Raw genomic sequence first — 20,473 nt, forward strand, 5'->3', positions numbered from 1 at the left:
GAATTCCTCATCCAGGTGTCACCCAGATATGCCCTACAGTAGCATATTGGCAGGGATTGGGGAAGTTACAGTTGAGGGCAGATGGGAGGGACCCAGTCTGCATTATGAATTTATTCCATGCCATCAACTTCTGTAGTGACTTTTTCTGAAACATAAAATTGCTATAAGTTTCCTCAAAGTTCTTAAATAAATCAAAGACAAACCATAGAAAAATTTGTTTGGATGGTCCTTGAGGAGACATTTTTGTCGTTTTCTTTTTTATGTGCCATTAGTTAACACCATGGACTTACCTTATTTGCTATTGCCTATTCCTGTTCCTTAAGGCAACCTTATGTTTTACATTTCTGTTTGGTTTGCTTAATGTTTTTGATTATTTTTTTCATTTATCTGTAGAACTTTTTCATCTTACGTGACTTCATATTAAAATAGAAAATAAGTCTTTAAAATATCTGTAGAGACTTTGCATAAAGGCAAAGTCCCAAGGCCATAGGATATATCAAGAAAATGAAATTGGGATATCTGAGGGAATATACCCAGGGGAAAGGGCTGCATTGTAAACATTTAGTGTACTTACCTGTCCTTGAATATCTTTATGGTATCTCTTCTGAAACTGGGCAAAATTGAATAAAAGATTCCAAACGTGGGTGCCTCTTTAAGATAATGCCTCTGGAAAATGGGTCTGCCTTTCACAAAAAGAGGCTTGCTGCCTTCAACTCATTTGCACTAAAATGTGCCGTTAAAACTTTCAGTTTAGTTAATCAGAGGCATAATGTTGGTGAACATATTTTTTTAAAGGATTTTGACAGATTGATTTTATTTTGGCATCTCACTTGAAAATAGAAAGCTCCTGTAAACAGTTAAATAAGAGGTATCTCCCTATCTTTGTCTTCCCTTTTAAAAGACATGTTTCTTTTTGCAGTTCAGTCATTTTGCAGGTGGAGAGAATTGTGGAAAAAATACACCTGTCCCCTTTATCAATTACAGCAGTATAGAGGATGCAAGGAGATTTCTTTTCGAATGTTAATAGCAGTTACAAAACCAGTACACTTTCTGCAGCATTAGATTCATCAGTTTCAAAGCTTCATTGGATCCACTGGGCCAGGAGTCTCCTCTAGTTAGCGACTAGAATAAAAGAAAGTGCTGGCAGTAGCTGTCCTTAAATGAATTGTCCAGAAGGAGCAGTTGCTGATGAAAGCAGTAGCATATTCACATTGAAACATACAAATTATATGATATGCGGTAAGTGAAACTAAAATTCATAAAATCGATCGTATCCAAAACTTTGCAATACCTGCATCCCGTCATAATCCCAAGTTAATTGGCAGTTTAGATACCTGTTTCCTGGCCTCTGCAATTGGTGCTGTTTTGTTGTTTTCCATTATAAAATAGGCACCTAAAACCTTGTCTTATTTTTATTGTACCTCCTTTTGGGTGGAATGTTTTTGCTCAACCAGTTAGTGACCGGTGCTCCTTTTGTTGCTTGTTTCTCTTTAGGAAAGACACAGATGAGGCTGATCTGGTTCTAGCAAAAGAAGCCAATGTGAAGTGCCCTCAAATTGTGATAGCATTTTATGAAGAGAGACTGACCTGGCATGCGTACCCTGAAGATGCTGAAAACAAAGAACGGGAAGCAGTGAAAAGCTAAAGTGGCTGGGGTTCTCTGTCCATCCAGAATTGTACATATCCACCATTCCTTTCCCTCTGCCCAAATGCATCCATGGAAATGTGCTTATTACTGTGCTCGACAGGAGAAATGTTGATATTGGTTGGTTTAGTCATAACATAAATGGTGTGAGTCACGTTTGGTTTTCCTCCAGGAGATTGACATGCGGTGTGTATTCTTCTATCACCTCATCATAAATAATAATAATGGTTTTTGTTTTTAAAGCTCCCTCTGAGCCTCCAGCCTTCTTGCCTGGCTATTTAGTTCTGCATCATCATGTTCTATGTAGAGAATTGTTAACCATCATTGTTACTGATTTAAAAATGGCAGGAGCTCCCTGAATTCAGGACAGACCCAACTGATCTAGCACAGGCTTTGGATTCTTAGATCACCCAAATAACAAGCGAGTCAAGATCTTTGAGGGAGGGCTTTTTCTAGCTTATTTCAAAATTGCTAACGTGTTGCTTGAGTTGCATTCAAAGATGCTAGGTAGCCATTTTCACCCTAATTTTCTAACTTCAGCTCAAAACAGTTATCTTTTGGAGAACAAATAGAAATTAGTTGGCAAGGATAGCATCTTTTGTACCTGTCCCTTCTCATTTTACTCCTCTTGTTCCTTCTCATGTCTCTTACCTTATTACTGGTGCTATTTGCACGTCATGTTTAGTTAGATCAGACATGTCAAACTCGTGATGTCACGCAACGTATCAGGACAGTTGTGCCATTGCCGGCAATGGGGTGGGTGCAGCTTCTGTGTGACGCGTCTGGCCCATGGGCCAGCAGTGACACCCCTGAGTTAGATTATAAGGGTATCTAATTAATCATGTTGTGTGTACTCCAAAAATTGAGTTAGTTGACCTATAACTTATCCTGGCAACAAATCCTCCCCCCCCTTTTGTGCAAAATACTAGAGAATTAACTCCCTTTTTTAACAACTGTGATCAACGTGTACTCCTAGAGAAGCTCTATAAAAATAGCTTCTGTGGGCCTTCCATTTCTATAGTCCTTTTGATTTTTCATTCATTGCACTCCAGGTGTATGTCTGAAAAGTGTGCAGATACAGTTGGGATGTGTAACTCCATGAATCTGCAGTGACACCAATCTTAATTGCATTGTGGCAACTCAATTTACTTTCCCAGGGAATGGTGGGTACAGCATGAAGTAAGAAAGAAAGTGATGCCTCCTGTGAGGACTAAATACAGTGTCACTGAATGATCATCTTTGTCATTTGGGATCATGTGCCCTGAGTGTGCCAGTGTGAATTAACTGGCTTAAAGAGAACTGGATCGTTCATGTTGCACAAATAGGGCCTTTGTTTTATGTAGGTAAGTAGATCAGCCAAACATAGTGTCATACTTGGAATCTTCAATTCCTTTTTCTTTTCTTTTTTTTTTAAAAAAAAATCCAAACTCTGATTCCAAAATTCTAATTTGATTTGTTTCTGGGCTCTTAGTTGTTTCTTTAAAGACCCACCATATCCTCTTGTGCTTTTTGCATTCTAGTAGGTCAATCTGTTATTTTCAGAATAAGCATTTACTTCAGGTATATCTTCAAAGAAAATTACCAGCTGAGCATAATTATCTCTGGCTGCATGGCTAGAACAGCTCAGAAAACGCAAAAGTCCCAAACTGGCATTTTTATTCTGAACAATTGACAGCTAAAATACATAGTGAAACGAATTCCACAGATAAAATACATTTAGCTAGAAATGCCATGTTAACAGAATAAGGACGTTTTGGATTGCAAATCCAGTTATGCTTCATCACTGACTATGCTGGATGGGAAATGGAGTTCAAGAACAGCTGGAGGGTCACACGTTGCCTGTCCCTGGTTTGGAATGTTGATCCATTACAAATGCTATTCCAGCAGTGGCTTTCCATCTTTGTTCTTCGGCTTCAGGACAGGGTAACAGGATTTCATTTTCAAGTTCCACTGCTGCAGACTCACTTGGCTGCATCAGTTTTGAAAAGTGCCAGTTTCTTACTGCAGTATCTGAATTTCTGGATACCTCATAATAGAAAGGTCCTCCATACTAGTAAGATTTGATAGGAGCTCGGATCATTACTGAAATGGTGCAGGCTAGTTTAAAATTGGACATTGGTCCTTAACATTTATTTCAGAATCTGAATTCATGCTCTTTGGTCTCTGCTACCTTAGCAGTACTCATACTGTTTTGTTTTTATAGTAAGAAGAGTTGTGCTACCCATCCTTGATCAGAAAATCCCACCACTGCTTACTTCATTTCTGCATTGTTGAATGAATTTCTTTCCTTTTGTTTAGCAAGCAGATGAAGTAGGTTGCCATCCTTCCATTTATGTATTCTGTATCCTGCTAATAATCTGTCAGGAATTGCAACAAGGGCATGGTGTGGTGTAGTATGGCATGAATTACATCTGTGAGACAAATGATTCATATGTCGTTAAGCCCCAGATCTTGCCAAATGTCCAGCATCAGAAAAGTGTGTGGGCATTTTTGTTTTGGTGGATTTCCTTTGAATAAATTGATAGGTGTACTTATGTCAACCACATCAAGATAAAACATTTATGAAACATGTATTCTAATTTGTTTGACTCATGATATCATTCCATGTATGTAGTTTTAAGAACCTATTTTGCAACCAGTCCATCTTCCAGTGGTTTTGAGGCAGGTTTGCCTTTAAGATATGCAGCCTCTATGGCTTTGCCTAGCGTATTCTGTGGAACTGAATACCGTTTGCTTCCTTAATGAGGATGGGTGACACTTTAAAAATTTTTTAATTTGAAGGGGATTTTGTTGAAAGAAATGCACTGCTGCAAAAAGAACATAAATTAATAGAAATGTTTCTTTTCTGGACTCCTTATTTGGTGCAGTCATTTTCAACAATGTTAAATGAGAGATGTCTGAAAGTTCAGACTCTAGATGGGACATTAGCATTGCATTTCTGATTCCATTTAAAATTGTCATATGTAGACAGAAACATAGCTGTCTTATGTTTGGCTAATGGCCAGCTATTGCTCTTGAATCCCACTGAAATTAATTTTTTACTGCATTAGTTCTTCAGTGTGGGTATTTTCATTCAATGGCCTAATCACATGAGTTGGAAGAGGACAACAGTTGCAAAACAGGTTTTGGGAAGCTATAATGGATTTAAACAGTTTGTTTGCATGTGATTTGTACCACTTACACATTGAATAAATAATTACTTGAGGGGTTTTTTTTTAGTCAAGAGCCTCAGGTTCTGATTTTTGCATGTGACTCAAATGAGAAAAATATCCCTTTCATCCATTGTACCTTAACTCCTTCAAGAAAAGAACTGAGAAAAATAAGTACACTATCCAAGTTTGTGCAGCTTACTACCTACCTACCTAAAAATTGCTAACTCCAGCAGAAAGCAATTCTAGAGGTTTTCCCTATTGCACATACATGTGCTTTTGTGAAACATACATTGACCAGAAAACCAAATCCCCCCCCCAACAAGGACAAGACCAGGACAAAAAAAAATAAATTGAATAATTAATGATTAAAAATAATTGCCTATAAAACAAGGTGCCCATTTCTAAAATGATTTCTATGTAATACAAGTCCACCATTCTGCAAACAAAAGGATATATGCATTCATGAGACCATTTTCTTCCAGCAAATCACAAAAATAGTGGCAATGGAATACAGGGCAATTAACAGGAAGAACAATAGTAAACCAAACGGTGGGGATGGAAGAATGGAACAGAAGAATAGAGTATCTGGAAGGAGTCAAGAGGAGGGACAAACCAACACCATTCCCTCTTGTCTTTAAGAGTGGGGACTAGCATTTTTAGAGGGCTCCCCCCCATAAGAAACGTGTTGGCAATAATTTAAGCCCCCTCTAAGTAACATCTGCCCCTTTCTGGGAGAATTAAAAAACTTGGCTAAATATCTATTTGCTATTGATGTCATGTTAGGACTATTAGCTCAGGTGGGAAGCTGACTCTTCAGCTTATGAGGGGGAAAAACGGTGTCCTCAGCTATCTGGTAGGAGATGGCTTAGTAGGCGTGATGAGGAACATGTATTAGAACAGGGTTCTTCAAACTTGGCCCTTTTGAGACTTGTGGGCTGGCTGAGGAATTCTGGGAGTTGAAGTCCACAAGTCATAAAAGGGCCAAGTTTGAAGACCCCCTGTATTGGAACCAGAAAAAATATATATTTCTAGACATCTGAAGAGTCTGCTTAGAGCAAGAGTCATAGGTAGTCCTTGTCTTTACAACAGGGTACTTACAACCTGGTTTCAAAGTTACAAAGTTCCCCTTGCTGTCATGTGACCACATTTCAGACACTTGGGAACTGACCTATATTTATGATTGCAGTCTTGCAGTTACATGGCTGCATTTACTTCAGATTTTTGGCCCGTCGCAATCGGTTCACTTAAAGACCACTGCATAAAATGATTGTAAAATTGGGTCAGTCACGTGAGTGGCATGCTTTACAACCATTGTAACTTAACAACTGTAATGGGCAGACCCCATTAAGTTGAAGACTACCTGTATTTGCCTCAGAGCCCTATCCCCTTTAAAGGCTATACGTCTTTAACAGTGGTTTCTTTCTCTTAAGCACTGGCCAATGCTCACTCATGATTTAATAGCACCAGGTAACAAGTTTCAATCATCACTGAGGTGCTATAATTTGTCCTCATTATTGTTACATTGACAAGATGCTCTAAATCACTCCTGGGGATTTCACCCATGCCTCAGTAGGTATCTGCATTGTCTGTATTTTGTGGAAGTGGGCCAAGTGGTAGGAGGAGTGTTGAATCTGGAGCAAGTGCTGTGGATGACTGATAGTCTGCCATTCCTTTCTGTGCTGCAATCCTGGAAAGTCAAGTTTAAGATGGAGAAAGTCTCTGCTGTTACTAGATAGAGTATTAGCTTTCCAGTTCATGTATTTTCAAGTGTTTTGGCTGGCATTACCTCTCACCAGCTAAATTCATTGGGCAAGCCAGAACCAAGTTGAATTGCAGGCTAAATCAGAGACATTTCACAAAGCGTTGAGGAACCAGCTCTGATAACCTTTAGCTATTAAAATCCTGCTACCTTGCTGATTTTACCCTTCCTTTCTTCTCAAATGTACTGGAGAGAAAGCTTAAGACAGCCTTGAAGGACACCTTTTCTTTTCCTACTCCTGTATGTACCAGCCTAAAAGCTACCACCTTCACCAGCAGCTGCTAATAGAAATCCTTGCATGGAGTTAACAAGGAAGACTTCTGTGATTACAAGCACTTGTGTGCCAGGCTAAAAAGAAAAAAAGGCATTTTAGGACGTTGACAGTAACGATGCCGTTATTAGTAAAATAAATATTTTTTTTAAAAATTGGCATTTCTCTTTCTCTGGAAGTATTTGCTAGGATTTTGAGATGGAGTGCATACGTGTTTTAAATGCCTACTCTTGTACAGCCTGCTGAATGCATGAATGTGACTGATTTGTTCCCTTCTGGGGAAGAATTATTAGAATAACTAGCATACAGTCTTGGCCTTCCTCCACCCTCAGCTACATAATTTAAAATTTTATTTTGGATCCACCATTAATATAAAGTAGCATACACAGGAGCTTTCACCATTTGTCAAATTTAATGAACATCACAAGGTTCTTAAAGAGTTCTTCGTCAAACTTAAATGAAGCAAAAAGTAGGGCAACTCGACACTTGGAAGAATTGCTTTAGCAACTGCAGCTGAAATGCTAAAATGCTGGTTTTCTCTACTGGCAAAAGTGTAGGTACAGCAACAGCTGTTCCACAGTGTGACCTCAGTAATATGCTGTAACCCAGGCGTGTCAAACCTCCGACGTCATGTGATGTCGCACAACATATCGCGACTTCTTCCCCATTGCCGGCAATGGGGTGGGCGCGGTTTCAGTATGATGCATTCGGCCCACGGGCCGGCAGTTTGACATGCCTGGTGTAACCCTACTCAAAGGGTCTTCTTTTAAGGCAAGAGTTCTTTTTCCCCCCTAAACTTACCAACAAAGAATGCCCGGATTTATTTATTTTTTAAGGAAAAAATGTTTCACCCTTTAGCTGAAGATACTGTTAAGTTTGTCTTTCTTAGTGTAGTAGAACTAGCCAGCTGATTCTAAATTTCCAGGATTTCTAAGCCATTCATGCTTAGGTGGCTTCTAAACTGATCCCACCTCCTCATTTTTTTGGCTCCTGGTCTAAATGTTTCAATGGCAAAAAAAGAGCGCTTTTTGATGTCAGCTTTTTTGCGTCTTCTTGTGTTTGGACGTTGTGGGGATGGGGCCTATGTGTATGATACATTGGGAGGTTTGAATCTTGGCTTTCTATCTGTCTGTTTATTGCACATTTTAAAATGACTACTACTCTGAACATCAGAATTTAAGTTTGTGGCAAAGACTGCAAGTATGTAGGTGCAGTTTTCTGATGCAACACTTTCTTAAGAGGCTGTCAAACATAAATTGTTATCCTCGATCACCTAAGCATGGATTAAAAGACAAAGAGAATTAATTTTGTGTTAATTAAACTCATTAACTTTTGATTAACAATTTAATTTTTACCCAGGTGGCATTTAAATCTTCTCGGCTGTATGGGCTCTAATGACTTTTGTCTCCTCCCACCAGCAGGAAGAGGAAGAGGAGAGAGATCAGCCAGCCAGCACAAATTTGATTTGTCTCAGAACCTCTTGGTACCACTGCTGCCTTTTCTTTGTTTCACGTGACAGGCTATCTATAATTTTTACCAGTTTATGCCATTCAATTTGGTATTTAGCCATATGACAAAATTGGTTCTGGGCCTTTTTCTTTCTGTCTGTCTGTCTGTCTCTTTCCATCTCTTTCTCGCTCGTTTTTCTTTCTTTCCGCTGGGAACAACTTCTCTGCAAGTTTTCTAGTGGGACAAGGGACATCTGAGATAATGCCTCACTCCACTGCCTCTAAAAGCAAACATTCAGATTTCTTTCCTTCCGAAAAATGAAAGAGAGTTGTTGGCTTAAGGAACTGCTCTGCTTTTGATTGAGCTTTTTTGACTGCTTGGATCCAACTGTGTGTCTCTGACAGATTAAGACTGCACGAATTCTTCACTCTGGGTCGATGCCACAATTCTTCATGCAACGCTTTGAATCACTTGCAAAAGTATGTCAAGTTGCAGCTTTTGCTTGCAACGAACAGTTTGGAAGATTCATGAACATCTGTTTGGATCCAGGTGAAAACACAAGCCCAATCATGTGCACAGAATGTGTGAAAAGGCCTTGGAGGTTTAATGCCCCTGGTGCTGGTTACAGAAGTGAATCCCTATGATCAGTATTAGACTCCTGATGAAAAAAAAGAGAAAGGTGGTGTGTTAACTCTTCCCCTCCCAGCCCAGCAGTATGCTGCCCTCCACAACAGAATGTCGAACTTTTGGCTAATGGTGTCTCTGTGCATGTGTGTTAGACCTCTTTGGGGGTAACATTTTAGCCAAGCCTTTTGATTCTAAACTAAAGTAGGTTATGCTGATTTTTAAAGTGTGAAAATAATTTTTAAAATGAGCTCCTTGTTGTACAACTTGACATGTTACAAATAACCCTCTGCCCCATATTCCTCATCTCCGCTCTTTCATATTTCTTGTATCGGTTCTAATAAATGGTTACTTTTCAGTACAGGCTATTGTCTTTTATTCACTCTTTCCCCTTTTTATACCCCTCAATATTGTCTGAATATGGTTATATTTTATATACTTCATTGCTGTTTAGATATGGAAAATAGTCTAGGTCCCAGAGAATTTGACCAATTGATAAAAGCATAGCAGTAGAGTTATGGAAATTTAGCTGTTGGCTTGTGGAGTTGTGCAATTGCCATTGTATAGCTGCCAGTGAGTGACCTTTAGCTTTTCCGGAACTGAAACAGTTTAATTCCATTGTTCCTTATTCTTTAATTCTCCCTTCCTTTCCTTCTGTGATTGCCTTTCTCAACCAAGCGCTCTCCAGATATTCTGGCCTCTAACATCCATCTAAAGCCACTTTCTGTCACGCTGGCTGAAAATAATAGATAGATTTGCAGGTCAATAGCATAGCATTGGTAGCTATTAGCTAATAGCATCTGGAGGATAATAGCTAAAGATTGCGGTTCTGTGGAAACAGTTTTCTGAGTGGACTGCCCGACTGCCATTTTAGAGTCATCCTTTTCTGATGGTTGGTTACTAACAAGATTAATATATAACCTTCCAATGAAATAGATCTTGAAACACCAATTTGTGTACGCCTGGCTGAGAGTCAGGGAAATTCTGAGCTTGGCTTCCCTTTCTTGCACCAATTTCTGTTCAAGTGTTCTTCATCCTTCCTCTGCAGTAGTTCTTGTGAGTGCAGCATCCAAAGGTGGGAACAGATTGCAATTTTTTTAAATATTGAAGGGGGGGACTGAAAAAGCAGAGAGTACACTCAAACCAAAGTAGCAGTTTGGGTATGTATCCCTGTACTTAGCATAGCACGTGCTAGATTGAGGGGTCCTACTTTAGTTTAGATTTTTCATTACCTATACTTTTCATTACCTATACTAGGGATGCGGTGGCTCAGTGGGTTAGGACGCTGAGCTTGTCGATCAGAAGGTCGGCAGTTTGGCGGGTCGAATCCCGAGTGCCGCGTAGCAGAGTGAGCGCCTGTTACTCGTCCCAGCTTCTGCCCACCTAGCAGTTCGAAAGCACGTAAAAATGCAAGTAGAAAAATAGGGACCACTATGGTGGGAAGGTAACAGCGTTCCGTGCGCCTTTGGCGTCTAGTCATGCCGGCCACATGACCATGGAGACGTCCTCGGACAAGCGCTGGCTCTTCGGCTTTGAAACGGAGATGAGCACCGGCCCCTAGAGTCAGAAACGACTAGCACCCATGTGCGGGGGAACCTTTACCTTTACCTTTATACTTGGTTACATCATCAGTGCAGTTGGTACATGCTAGATGTCAGCACTGGTCACAATTCCTTCTCTGTGTAGTTAGGAATTCTCTTCAGGCAAGAAAAATTGCATGGATTTCCCCCATAGAGTGATGGAAGAGAAAAAAAAAAGCTGCTTCCTTATGTTGAAGGAAAAGTCTTCATCATGGTTCAGTCCAAGCCAGGAATAAACAACATGGCGGCTACTTTAAAAAGGTTAACAGTTTATTGAAGAGGAGAGCCAGACAGAAAGATGGCTCTGGAAGAAAACAGAGTAAGCACATGTAGGAAGTGGAGTTTTATACCCTCTGGGGCTCTTGAGGTTGTTTCCTGTTCCTGTTTTTAGGCTTTGTATTTCCTGTGTCATGTATTTTGACCTGAGTCTGGTCATGCCCTCTGACATCTGTGGGTTAATCCTATCATGTCCTGTCTTAGAGTTTGGGTGGGGTATGTAGATTTTAGGTGTCTTTGTCTTCCTAATCTTCTAGCTGGGGGCCTCCAACCTTCCTGGATGGTTTACATCTGCATTTCTATAGAGCTGTTTTCTGCTTGGGGGAGGGAGACTTGGGGCTATTAAGAAAAACTGGGCATGCTTTTCTGCCTCTTTAATATTTCCTTCTCTGGGGGGGTGACTTCCCACAAATCCCCCCTTTGTGCCATAATAGTGTGGGTGACATACTTTTACTGGCACAGAATTAAGATTGATCTGATCAATCTTAAACAAGCTTTAAACTGTTAATGCAAAAAAGGGGGGGAGGCACTAATAGAGTTCAACCATGAAGGTCTAACACCAGAGCAAAAAATTCTGTTAGATGGAAAAGAAATTTATAATGTCCAATATTCTGTGCCAATTCTTTTTAAATGTTGGATGTCATTTTGAGTTTCCAGTCAGGTTTTGAAGCACATGCCTCTCACAATTCTTCACAGCCATGGTCTTCATCAGTATATAACCACTGGCTGCCCATTTTCAAGGGTTGTTTCCTGCCTTAGCTCTTAGTTCATTTCATCCAGGTTAGTGATGTCCAATTGAGGTTAGCCAGTATGCAAGCCAGGCTATTACATTTTCTTAAATCGCACATAGTGAGCCCTAGGACTCCTAATCTGAGTCCACCAGTGCAAGATATTCAGGGCTTAGGTTTGGCAATCTCTTTTTTGCTACTTCCCTAGTCAGGGCATATGAATTGCAAATCACCTGAGGGACCTGGTTCCCTTCCCCTTGGAATTTTGCTGCAAGTTGTTCCTACAAAGTTTTAATGACACAGGGCAAGAATCAGGCTGGAGCTTTACTGAAGGGAGGTGAAAGAGATAGACTCAGTGTGATTATGAATGGTGTGTGTGTGTGTGTGCGCGCGCGTGTGCAGCTACTAATACAAACAGGCAATGCAAACATTCTGGATAATTTTTCCTCCCACCAGACAGAAATCCAAGGTGTTCAGGACTTGCTGTGCCAACTATTCCCAAATGCCATCACTCCATAAATACATTCAACTGCTTAATTACAACACAGATGGGGAAGAAAGAAAACCTTACAGTGAGTTTCCACCCTCCCCCCATAGTCTTCCTAGTTTTCTTCTGAGGCTTCACGTGGGGACCAATGGCTCCAGGACCCCTTCCTTCCTCTGCAGTTTCACAGGCATCTGGGGGAATGGTAGTAACTTTGGGCTGTTCTTAAGAGTACAGAGAGAGAAAGGGGAGGGGAAATTTTTTTTTTCTTCACTGTTTGTTGGCCAGACAAACAGAGTGAGGGTATTTTCCTTTTGGTGGCTTATTTTAAGCAGAATTTCTAGCAGAATTTTAAAATTCTTTTCTCTTTGGATTAGAAACAATTAACAGTCACATTTACCTTCCCCACAAAGACTTGGACACACACACATACACGAAGACAAGGAAAAGAGAACAGAAAAGGGAAACAGAAGTCTTCGTTTTACACATCCTAGTCATTCCCACCGTAAATCTCAGTTAACTCAAATTAGGCACGTGGTTGGAGGGAGGGAGAGAGAGAGAGAATCACTATTTCTTATATTTTAATTGCCCTTTAAGTACCTTTATTTAGCCAAATTGGTTTCCCAGCAAAGCCCTGACCAAAGTCCTTTTTTTTCTTTTTAGTTTCTCTACCTATCTCTTTTTCATACCTGCCTGACCAGGCAATTGCCACCTGTCCCAGGCGTCAAGCAAGTCTTCCCGTGGAGAGCCTACCATGACCCTCAAGCTAGAGCTTCCCATGTTTCCCTATTCCCGATATAAGGATTCACTTCGTCTCCGCCGGGTCCCGGTGATTTTTGGAGTTCCTAGTGAAGCCCCTCGCCCCATCTATAGTTTTTCAGACCAAAAAGATTCTGGGGGGGGGATTCTGCTTCCCTTTACAGAGTATGGAACCCCCCCTCCCTCCAAGGGAACTCTGCCATCAGTTTTTGGACCGAAAAGGGGTCCGGGAGGACTCCAGCTGCTCCCCGCAGTGAGTATGTGTACCTCCTTCCCTGGCCTTTTCCTTTTCCTGTCTCCAATTTTCGGACTCACTAAAGCAGGGGTCTTCAAACATGGCCCTTTTATGACTTGTGGACTTCAACTCCCAGAATTTCACAGCCAGCATGCCTGGCTGAGGAATTCTGGGAGTTGAAGTCCACAAGTCATATAAGGGCCAAGTTTGAAAACCCATGCACTAAAGTCTGGGAGGACCTCCGCTTGCTTCCCACAGGTATAGACACACCGCCCCCCCTAGCCTTGGGTCTTAATTTCCTAACTTGGGGCTTTGCTTACAGGGCCTTACCAGCTGGTTGCCCAAATCCAATTGTCTCATTCATTCCGTTCCATTTTCACTCAGCCTTTCCCTTTTCCCTAAGAAAAGGTCCTGCGCTGTGGCCAAACCCCCATGCTTTCCAGGGTCTGCCACTTGAACAGATCCTTTCTGCGGTTAGGAAAGGCCAGAGGGAGCAAAATCCAACTGTGATTAGGAAAAGGGTCTTCTCACTCACACACAGAGAGACATAACACAAATTTCTCTCACTCCCCTGGGCTTTATAGTTACAATTTAGAGGTACTCACCTCCACCTTCTTTCCAAAGCAGCCCTTGAGCTCAAACCCAAAACTCCCCTTACTACCCTGGCTCCACATGGGCAGGGCCTGGGAAACCCATCCACAGACACAAGGGGTCTGCTGCCGGCAAGATGGGGCTTACCAGTCTCAGTCCATTGCAGAGGTTAGCTCGGAGTGCCATCCTGGGTGCCAAATTGTTGAAGGAAAAGTCTTCATCATGGTTCAGTCCAAGCCGGGAATAAACAGCATGGCGACTGCTGTAGAAAGAAGGTTGCAGTTTATTGAAGAGGAGAGCCAGACAGGAAGATGGCTCTGGAAGAAAAAAGTGAGCACCTGTAGGGAATGGAGTTTTATACCCTCTGGGCCTCTTGAGGTTGTTTCCTGTTCCTGTTTTTAAGCTTTGTATTTCCTGTGTCATGTATTTTGACCTGAGTCTGGTCGTGCCCTCTGGCATCTGTGGGTTAATCCTATTATGTCCTGTCTTAGAGTTTGGGTAGGGTATGTAGATTTTAGGTGTCTTTGTCTTCCATAGCTTCTAGCTGGGGGCCTCCAAACTTTCCTGGATTATTTACATCTGCATTCCTACAGAGCTGGTTTCTGCTCTGGGGAGGGAGACTTGGGGCTATTAAGAAAAAAGCTGGGCATGCTTTTCTGCCTCTTTAAGATCCTTTGTTGAGGAAATATAATATTCTGCCGTTTTAATATTTCCTTCTCTGGGGGGAGCTGACTTCCCACAGCAGACTTGGGGCACAGGAGCAGAATGTACGCAAAGCTGGTTTCTGCTTGAGGAAGGGAGACTTGGGGCTATTAAGAAAAACTGGGCATGCTTTTCTGCCTCTTTAATATTTCCTTCTCTGGGAGGGCGGCGTGACTTCCCACACTTATATGTAAAATACCAATGAAGAAAAGGTGAGGCAGGACACTGAAGATGAACTTTGGATATAACTTATATCGCAGATTTTTTTCCAACAGAATTCCAGGCTGATGATAAGTAAGGATAATCTTGATTTTCACAAAAGGGAGTTCTGCAAAATTGGCGCCATCACTGTGAAGGCTTTGTCCCTATTTAACTTATTTTAAAGTAATTCAAAGAAATAAGGCCTATGGCCTAGGCACCCCTTCTTATAACTCCTCACTAGATAAATCAACACCAACCCTTTGAACTACACCTGGAAATGCAGTTGACATCAAATTATCGTTGGATGCTCTTGCTGCCTAGAATGACAGCAGCCAAGTTATCGCATATGGCACTAGTGGAATTCCAGATTTTCTAAGATTATTCTGCCCCAAAATCCTTCTAATGATGTACTAGGAATACAGTGACTGCTGAACCTCCCAATGACATAGAAGAGATATGACACTCAGATGACAGCTGCCCTGGCCTCCAAATTTTTTTTAAAAATACCAAATCTTCTGAAGATTTCTTTGACTTCTTAAAAGATTGCAGAAAAAAAAGCCAATGATCTTTCTTGCAATCTCATAAAACTTTTGTGATTTGTGGAAGAATGCCTACAGCCAGGAAGATTTGCTAGCGTGCGTGTGTATCATTAAATTTCATTGTATGAAATGTGCTCTTTTTTTTTACACAAATTATCTCTTCCCAACATGATAATTTAATTTTTTGGAAAAAAGGATTCTCATAGTGCCAGTGTGGAGGTTTGTTTTTTGAAGATTAGATGGATGGTGGGTAATTGCATTTGAGAGCACATGTATGTATAAAATGACTGGGATATTACATATACACATCTCAAATTTCCCTGGAGAGGACATGACCTTCATTGGAAGGCGGAATACTCCCTATTCATGTCAGAAATAATCTCTAGGAGGCTAATAAAAAACTATGCAAGTTGAAACAAAGAACATGGCCCTTTATCATTAGTCTGTGGTTTTTTTGCAAGCACAGCAAAAAGAAGGAATTTCAGCAAAGAATCTGGGCATGCCGCATACTTACCTACTTACTTACTTCCCCATCATACTATTCCTTTTCAGGGTAAGAAGAATTCTACCCCAACAGGGATGAAATAGTTGAGGAAATGAAGCTAATTGAAAAAGTGATCATGTTTTCCTTGAATGGGCTAGTATCCATGGGAGGAAGAAGTGAGAAGAATCAGATTCACATACTTCAAACTTCAAAAAGAGAGGATTTTGATAATCTCAAAACAACAACAACAACAACAACCAACGATTGGAGACTGAAGAGAATGAAGCCCTGTTTCTCTGGAATATTCTAGTGCATTTTACACTAGGCAAATGTTTGGATTTATGATTACAGGGGGAAAAATACAAATGGTTAATTATCATTGTGCATTTAATGCCGGAGATAGGGTGCACTGCAGAATTTATTTTTCCTCAAACAGCAAAATAGCTTGGCTCACATCATGTCTTCCTCAGAACAAAATGTCTGAGCCCAGCCCTGTTTAATGGTTTACAAGAGCTCCCTCTGCATTTAAGTTAAGGGTCTGACTGTGTGTCTGGAGGCTGTGTGGATCTGGATGAGGAGAAATAGACTCATCCTAAAGATGCTTTTTTTCCAAAAGGCAACTGGATTCCCCCCCCTTTGAAAACATTTTGTTTCTCATCCAAAAGAGCCTTGGTGGAGCAGTGGGCTAATGCCTCCTTAAGTAACACCAGCTGCCTTCAATCAAGGTGTTAGTGATGACTTACAAAGCCCTTCATGGCATGGGTCCGGATTACCTACGGCAACACCTGCGGCCGGCGTCAACTTCCCTCCGTCCAGGGCGCTCCCACAGAGAGGGCCTCCTCAGGGTGCCGCCGATCAAAGAATGCCGATTGGTGGCCCCCAGGGGGAGAGCGTTCTCTGTGGGTGCGCCAGACCTCTGGAACCGCTTACCGGTTGAGCTCCGGATGGCCCCCGACCTTCGCTCCTTCCGGCGCGATCTTAAAACTTTCTTTTTCGAACAAGCTGGCCTGGTCTGACGGGATGGGGTTGGGTTTTGATAAATGGTTTTTATAAATAGTTTAATTTTAATATGTATTAATTTATGGGCATAATGTTTAATGGCTTTTTAATTTTTGTATTCTATTTTTATTGTGTATTGCCCTGTTCACCGCCCTAAGTCCTTCGGGAGAAGGGCGGTATACAAATTAAATTATTAAATTAAATTAGTGCAGGTTTGCATCCTACCAGGCTCAAGGTTGACTCAGCCTTCCATCCTTCTGAGATAGGTAAAATGAGGACCCAGATTGTTGGGGGCAATAAGCTGACTTTGTAATAATGCCGCTGGGGGGGGGCGCGAAAATTTGATTTGTGCTTAGATTGTAAGACGCCCTGAGTCTTCGGAGAAGGGCGGGATATAAATGGGATTAAAATAAAAAATAAAATAAAAAAAGATTCTTCATTCAGATAAGAAATGATATGGTTTTTTTAAAAAAACAACAACACAACAACAACCAAGAAAGTGCAGTTGCCTTTTGGAAAAAAGCATCTTTGGGATAACCATGACTTGGTTGATTGAGAATCATCCATTGAATGGAGAAATAAATTAAACTCTAGCAAGACCTAGTGACTGTGGATTTTAAGGCCTCCTGATCTGTCTATTTTCCATCTCTTGTTCTAGATGGGGTTGTACTCCCCCAAGCAGACCCAATACAATAATAACAATAGAATTATAATAATGTAACAACAGAAATCAAGGTACAATCGTTGCACAATCTGGGGTTCCTCCCTAGATTCACTTCTGCTGGAAGAGCAGGCAACATCTGTAGGACTGCTGGGAGCGATGATGTGCTGAGCTTTTCCTGTAGTGCCATCTGGTGGCCACGGTTTTTCTCGTTTATGCACCATAATACTCAGGTACAGGTGGTCTGGTCACACTCATTAAGGGTCCTACTGACATGCAAAGAGTGCTCTATCATTCTCAGGCAAATATAGTACAAATAAGCAAATCCCCTGTGTAAAGTGGTTTGCAGGGGGTGGAAATGCCTTGTGCATCTCAATCTGCATTTAGTACTTTGGCCTTCAAAATTGGTTTCCACTTGTGTTTTTCCCCCCCTTTCAATCTCATACATGGGAATGCCTCCAAATAATGCTAAAATTAAAAAAAAGTCACTGAGATTTTTTTTCCACTAAAGCTTCCAAATATTTACGGAAAGCAAAAGTTAGATAACAATACTTAGAAGAAATACACACACACACAGTCGTCTAAAAGGAATTATTGCAAGATTCTACACAAAGCAATTCGTTAACTGTAAAGCTTAGGTGCACTAGATACTACATTTGCTTTAAATATACTATAAATGTATACATTTATACATTTCCTGACAGTTTGGAATAGAAATCAAGACTAAAACAGTTAATTACAGTATATCAGTTCAGCAAGATCGTGATACAACACAACCCAGCTAGAACAATAAAAAAAACATAACCCAAAATACAATAATTGCAAAACAAAGTGAGAGTAGAAATGAATTAAAGTGCTCAAAAACAACCCAAATAAGTAGGACTCTATATGCTTTAGCAGAGCTCTTTCAAAGAGCATGGGAGCATAAGTAGAGCACCTCTTTAAAACAGCCACATCTGTCCTCATGCCTCCATGCAAAACTGAAAAAAAAGTTATAAGAGTTTTAAAACAGGAACTATGCTTACACATTCTGAAGCCCTTCTTCTGAATCCTTTTTGAAGCATGTGCAACCCTGTAAATAAGCACCAATTGAGAAGGTTGTTTTCCCCAGAACCCAGTTGCCATACCCTGATATCAGGAAACTCTTAAGGTCCAGGCATATGTAGGCAAATCTGTCATTCTGTAGTCTCCTGGCCCCAACTTGGGTTAGGGTTCAGAAATAGATTAAAATGGAGCACTAAAGGTAGCCAAATCTTGGCATGCTAATCTGTAAGGAGTCTTGCAGCTCTTCTAAAATTTCTAAACTGGATTGTTTGCCAAGAGTTAGCCCCTGGCAAACAGGCCCACCATTGTCCTAAGCATTTTCCCCCACCTATGTTATTTCCATTTCTGTAAATACAGAATAGTACAGAATGGCTGTGTCTGTTGAAGAGTGTTTCATTTTTTATTTCTTTTGCCTGTCGTTTATTCTCACTTTGCATCTTGATCTCCACTTCTTTACATGCGCTACTAGTCTAAATCAGACTGCTGCCTCAGATGTGGTAAAGGACAGGGTCTGGTCATGGTCCTTCCCTATGAAACCATCAACATTTAAAGAAAGCAATTGAAATCCCAAAATAAGCAAAAACATAACCATTTTTCAGAGGTAATAATAGGAATTTAAAATAAACCTGGTGTAGATTAAAAAGCAGTCTGAAAGATCCTTTGGGGAACTTCCTCAACAGAGAAAAACAGGTGGAGGCATAACAAAACTTGCTGCACTTATTCATATTCAAAACCAGGTCAAAGGTTCCAATTTCCAGAGTCCCCCTAATTAATTTAGTTGTCCTTCAACTACTGAGTCAGGATTCTGGGTTTGTAGCCTCACCGATGATCATCTCTGTTTGCCATTGTGAATATCTGCAGGGAAACATTACATTTCCAGACTCCAAGGAGCCACTGTTTTTATTTTTGAGAATGCTTGGAATTGGCATAAGTGGTGGAGAGACTCCTAAAAGAAAATGAGCCCTAGGAGGACTCTATTAGTGATAGATTTTATTTTCCTGGGCTCCAAGATCACCGCAGACGGGGACTGCAGCCAAGAAATTAAAAAAAAAACACTTGCTCCTGGGGAGGAAAGCCATGGCAAATCTAGACAGCACAATAAAAAGCAGAGACATCACCCTGCCAACAAAAGTGCGTACAGTCAAGGCTGTGGTCTTCCCAGTTGCAATGTATGGCTGTGAACGTTGGACCATAAGAAAGGCTGAGCACCAAAGAATTGAGGCCTTTGAACTATGGTGCTGGAGAAGACTTCTTACAAGTCCCTTGGACTGAAAGGCATTCAAACTGGTTAGCTGTAGAGGAAATCAACCCTGACTGCTCTTTAGAAGGCCAGATTCTGAAGTTGAAACTCAAATACTTTGGCCACCTAATGAGAAGGAAGGACTCACTGGAGAAGAGCCTAATGCTGGGAAAGATTGAGGGCAATAGAAGAAGAGGACGACAGAGAATGAGGTGGCTGGATGGAGTCACTGAAGCAGTAGGTGTGAGCTTAAATGGACTCCAGAAGATGGTAGAGGACAGGAAGGCCTGGAGGAACGTTGTCCATGGGGTCGCGAACGTTGTCCATGGGGTCGTTGTCCATGGGGTCAGACACGACTTTGCAGCTAACAACAACAGGAGGACTCTATAGTTGGGCCACAAAGATTCAGATTGTCACTAGATGGCAGCAAAGACTTAAAGTAAAAGTTTCTATATCTCTTTGCTATCATCTAGCAGCCAGTCTCTGCTTTGCTCTCTACCACACTCCCTAGATATTTAACTTTATCCCTCTTGGAGAGTTCTTTGAAGAATAAAGTCATTTGGTCTCCAATAGTCTTTATGAGCACTCCTGACAAATTTTCAAGTGTAAAAACTGGGACACGTTGTAAATGATCATGCTTACTGAGAGCCCATAACTCAGTTTCTCAAAAATTACAGGTAGGTACTGCAAACCTAAACCCTGAGTGAAGTTTTGGAAAGGCATCTTTGCAATAAAGCAGCTGTCTGCACTTCCTAGGACTTCTCTTTCCCTTTTGTGCTCTTTCTGGTATGCAAAATGATCTCCAGGTTAATGGAAGTTAACAAGTTAATGGATGACTAGCAAGCTATAGAGCAGGGGAGATTGTCTCTTCTAGCCCTGCGTCCCATTTCACCAGGAGGTACCACCAAGAAAGCTTTATTGAGGCATCATCAAGGGAACTTGATTCACTGGGGCAATTTTTATGACTCTGGCTTCCCTGCTCACACTGTCCACTGAAGTGCAGATGCAAAAATCAGTCAATTTCTGATTGATTGATGTGGCCATCAGTTT

The 20,473-nt window shown here is 41.1% G+C and overlaps 1 protein-coding gene and 1 long non-coding RNA gene across 2 annotated transcripts in view; one reads left to right on the top strand and one right to left on the bottom strand.

Moving 5' to 3' along the window:
• The window catches only part of CBX5 (chromobox 5), a 46,031-nt gene extending 41,169 nt beyond the window's left edge, over window positions 1–4,862 (top strand). The window contains exon 5 of the mRNA XM_083353047.1: window positions 1,495–4,862. Coding sequence (XP_083209173.1) covers window positions 1,495–1,645 — 151 coding nt within the window. The 3' untranslated portion in view covers window positions 1,646–4,862. The remainder of the gene's footprint in view (window positions 1–1,494) is intronic.
• Window positions 1–20,473, bottom strand: part of LOC310635778 — a 306,456-nt gene that overhangs the window by 255,490 nt on the left and 30,493 nt on the right. The window lies entirely within an intron of this gene.

This window comes from Vipera ursinii (genome assembly GCF_947247035.1).
Source record: "Vipera ursinii genome assembly, chromosome: 2".
NCBI lineage: Eukaryota > Metazoa > Chordata > Lepidosauria > Squamata > Viperidae > Vipera > Vipera ursinii.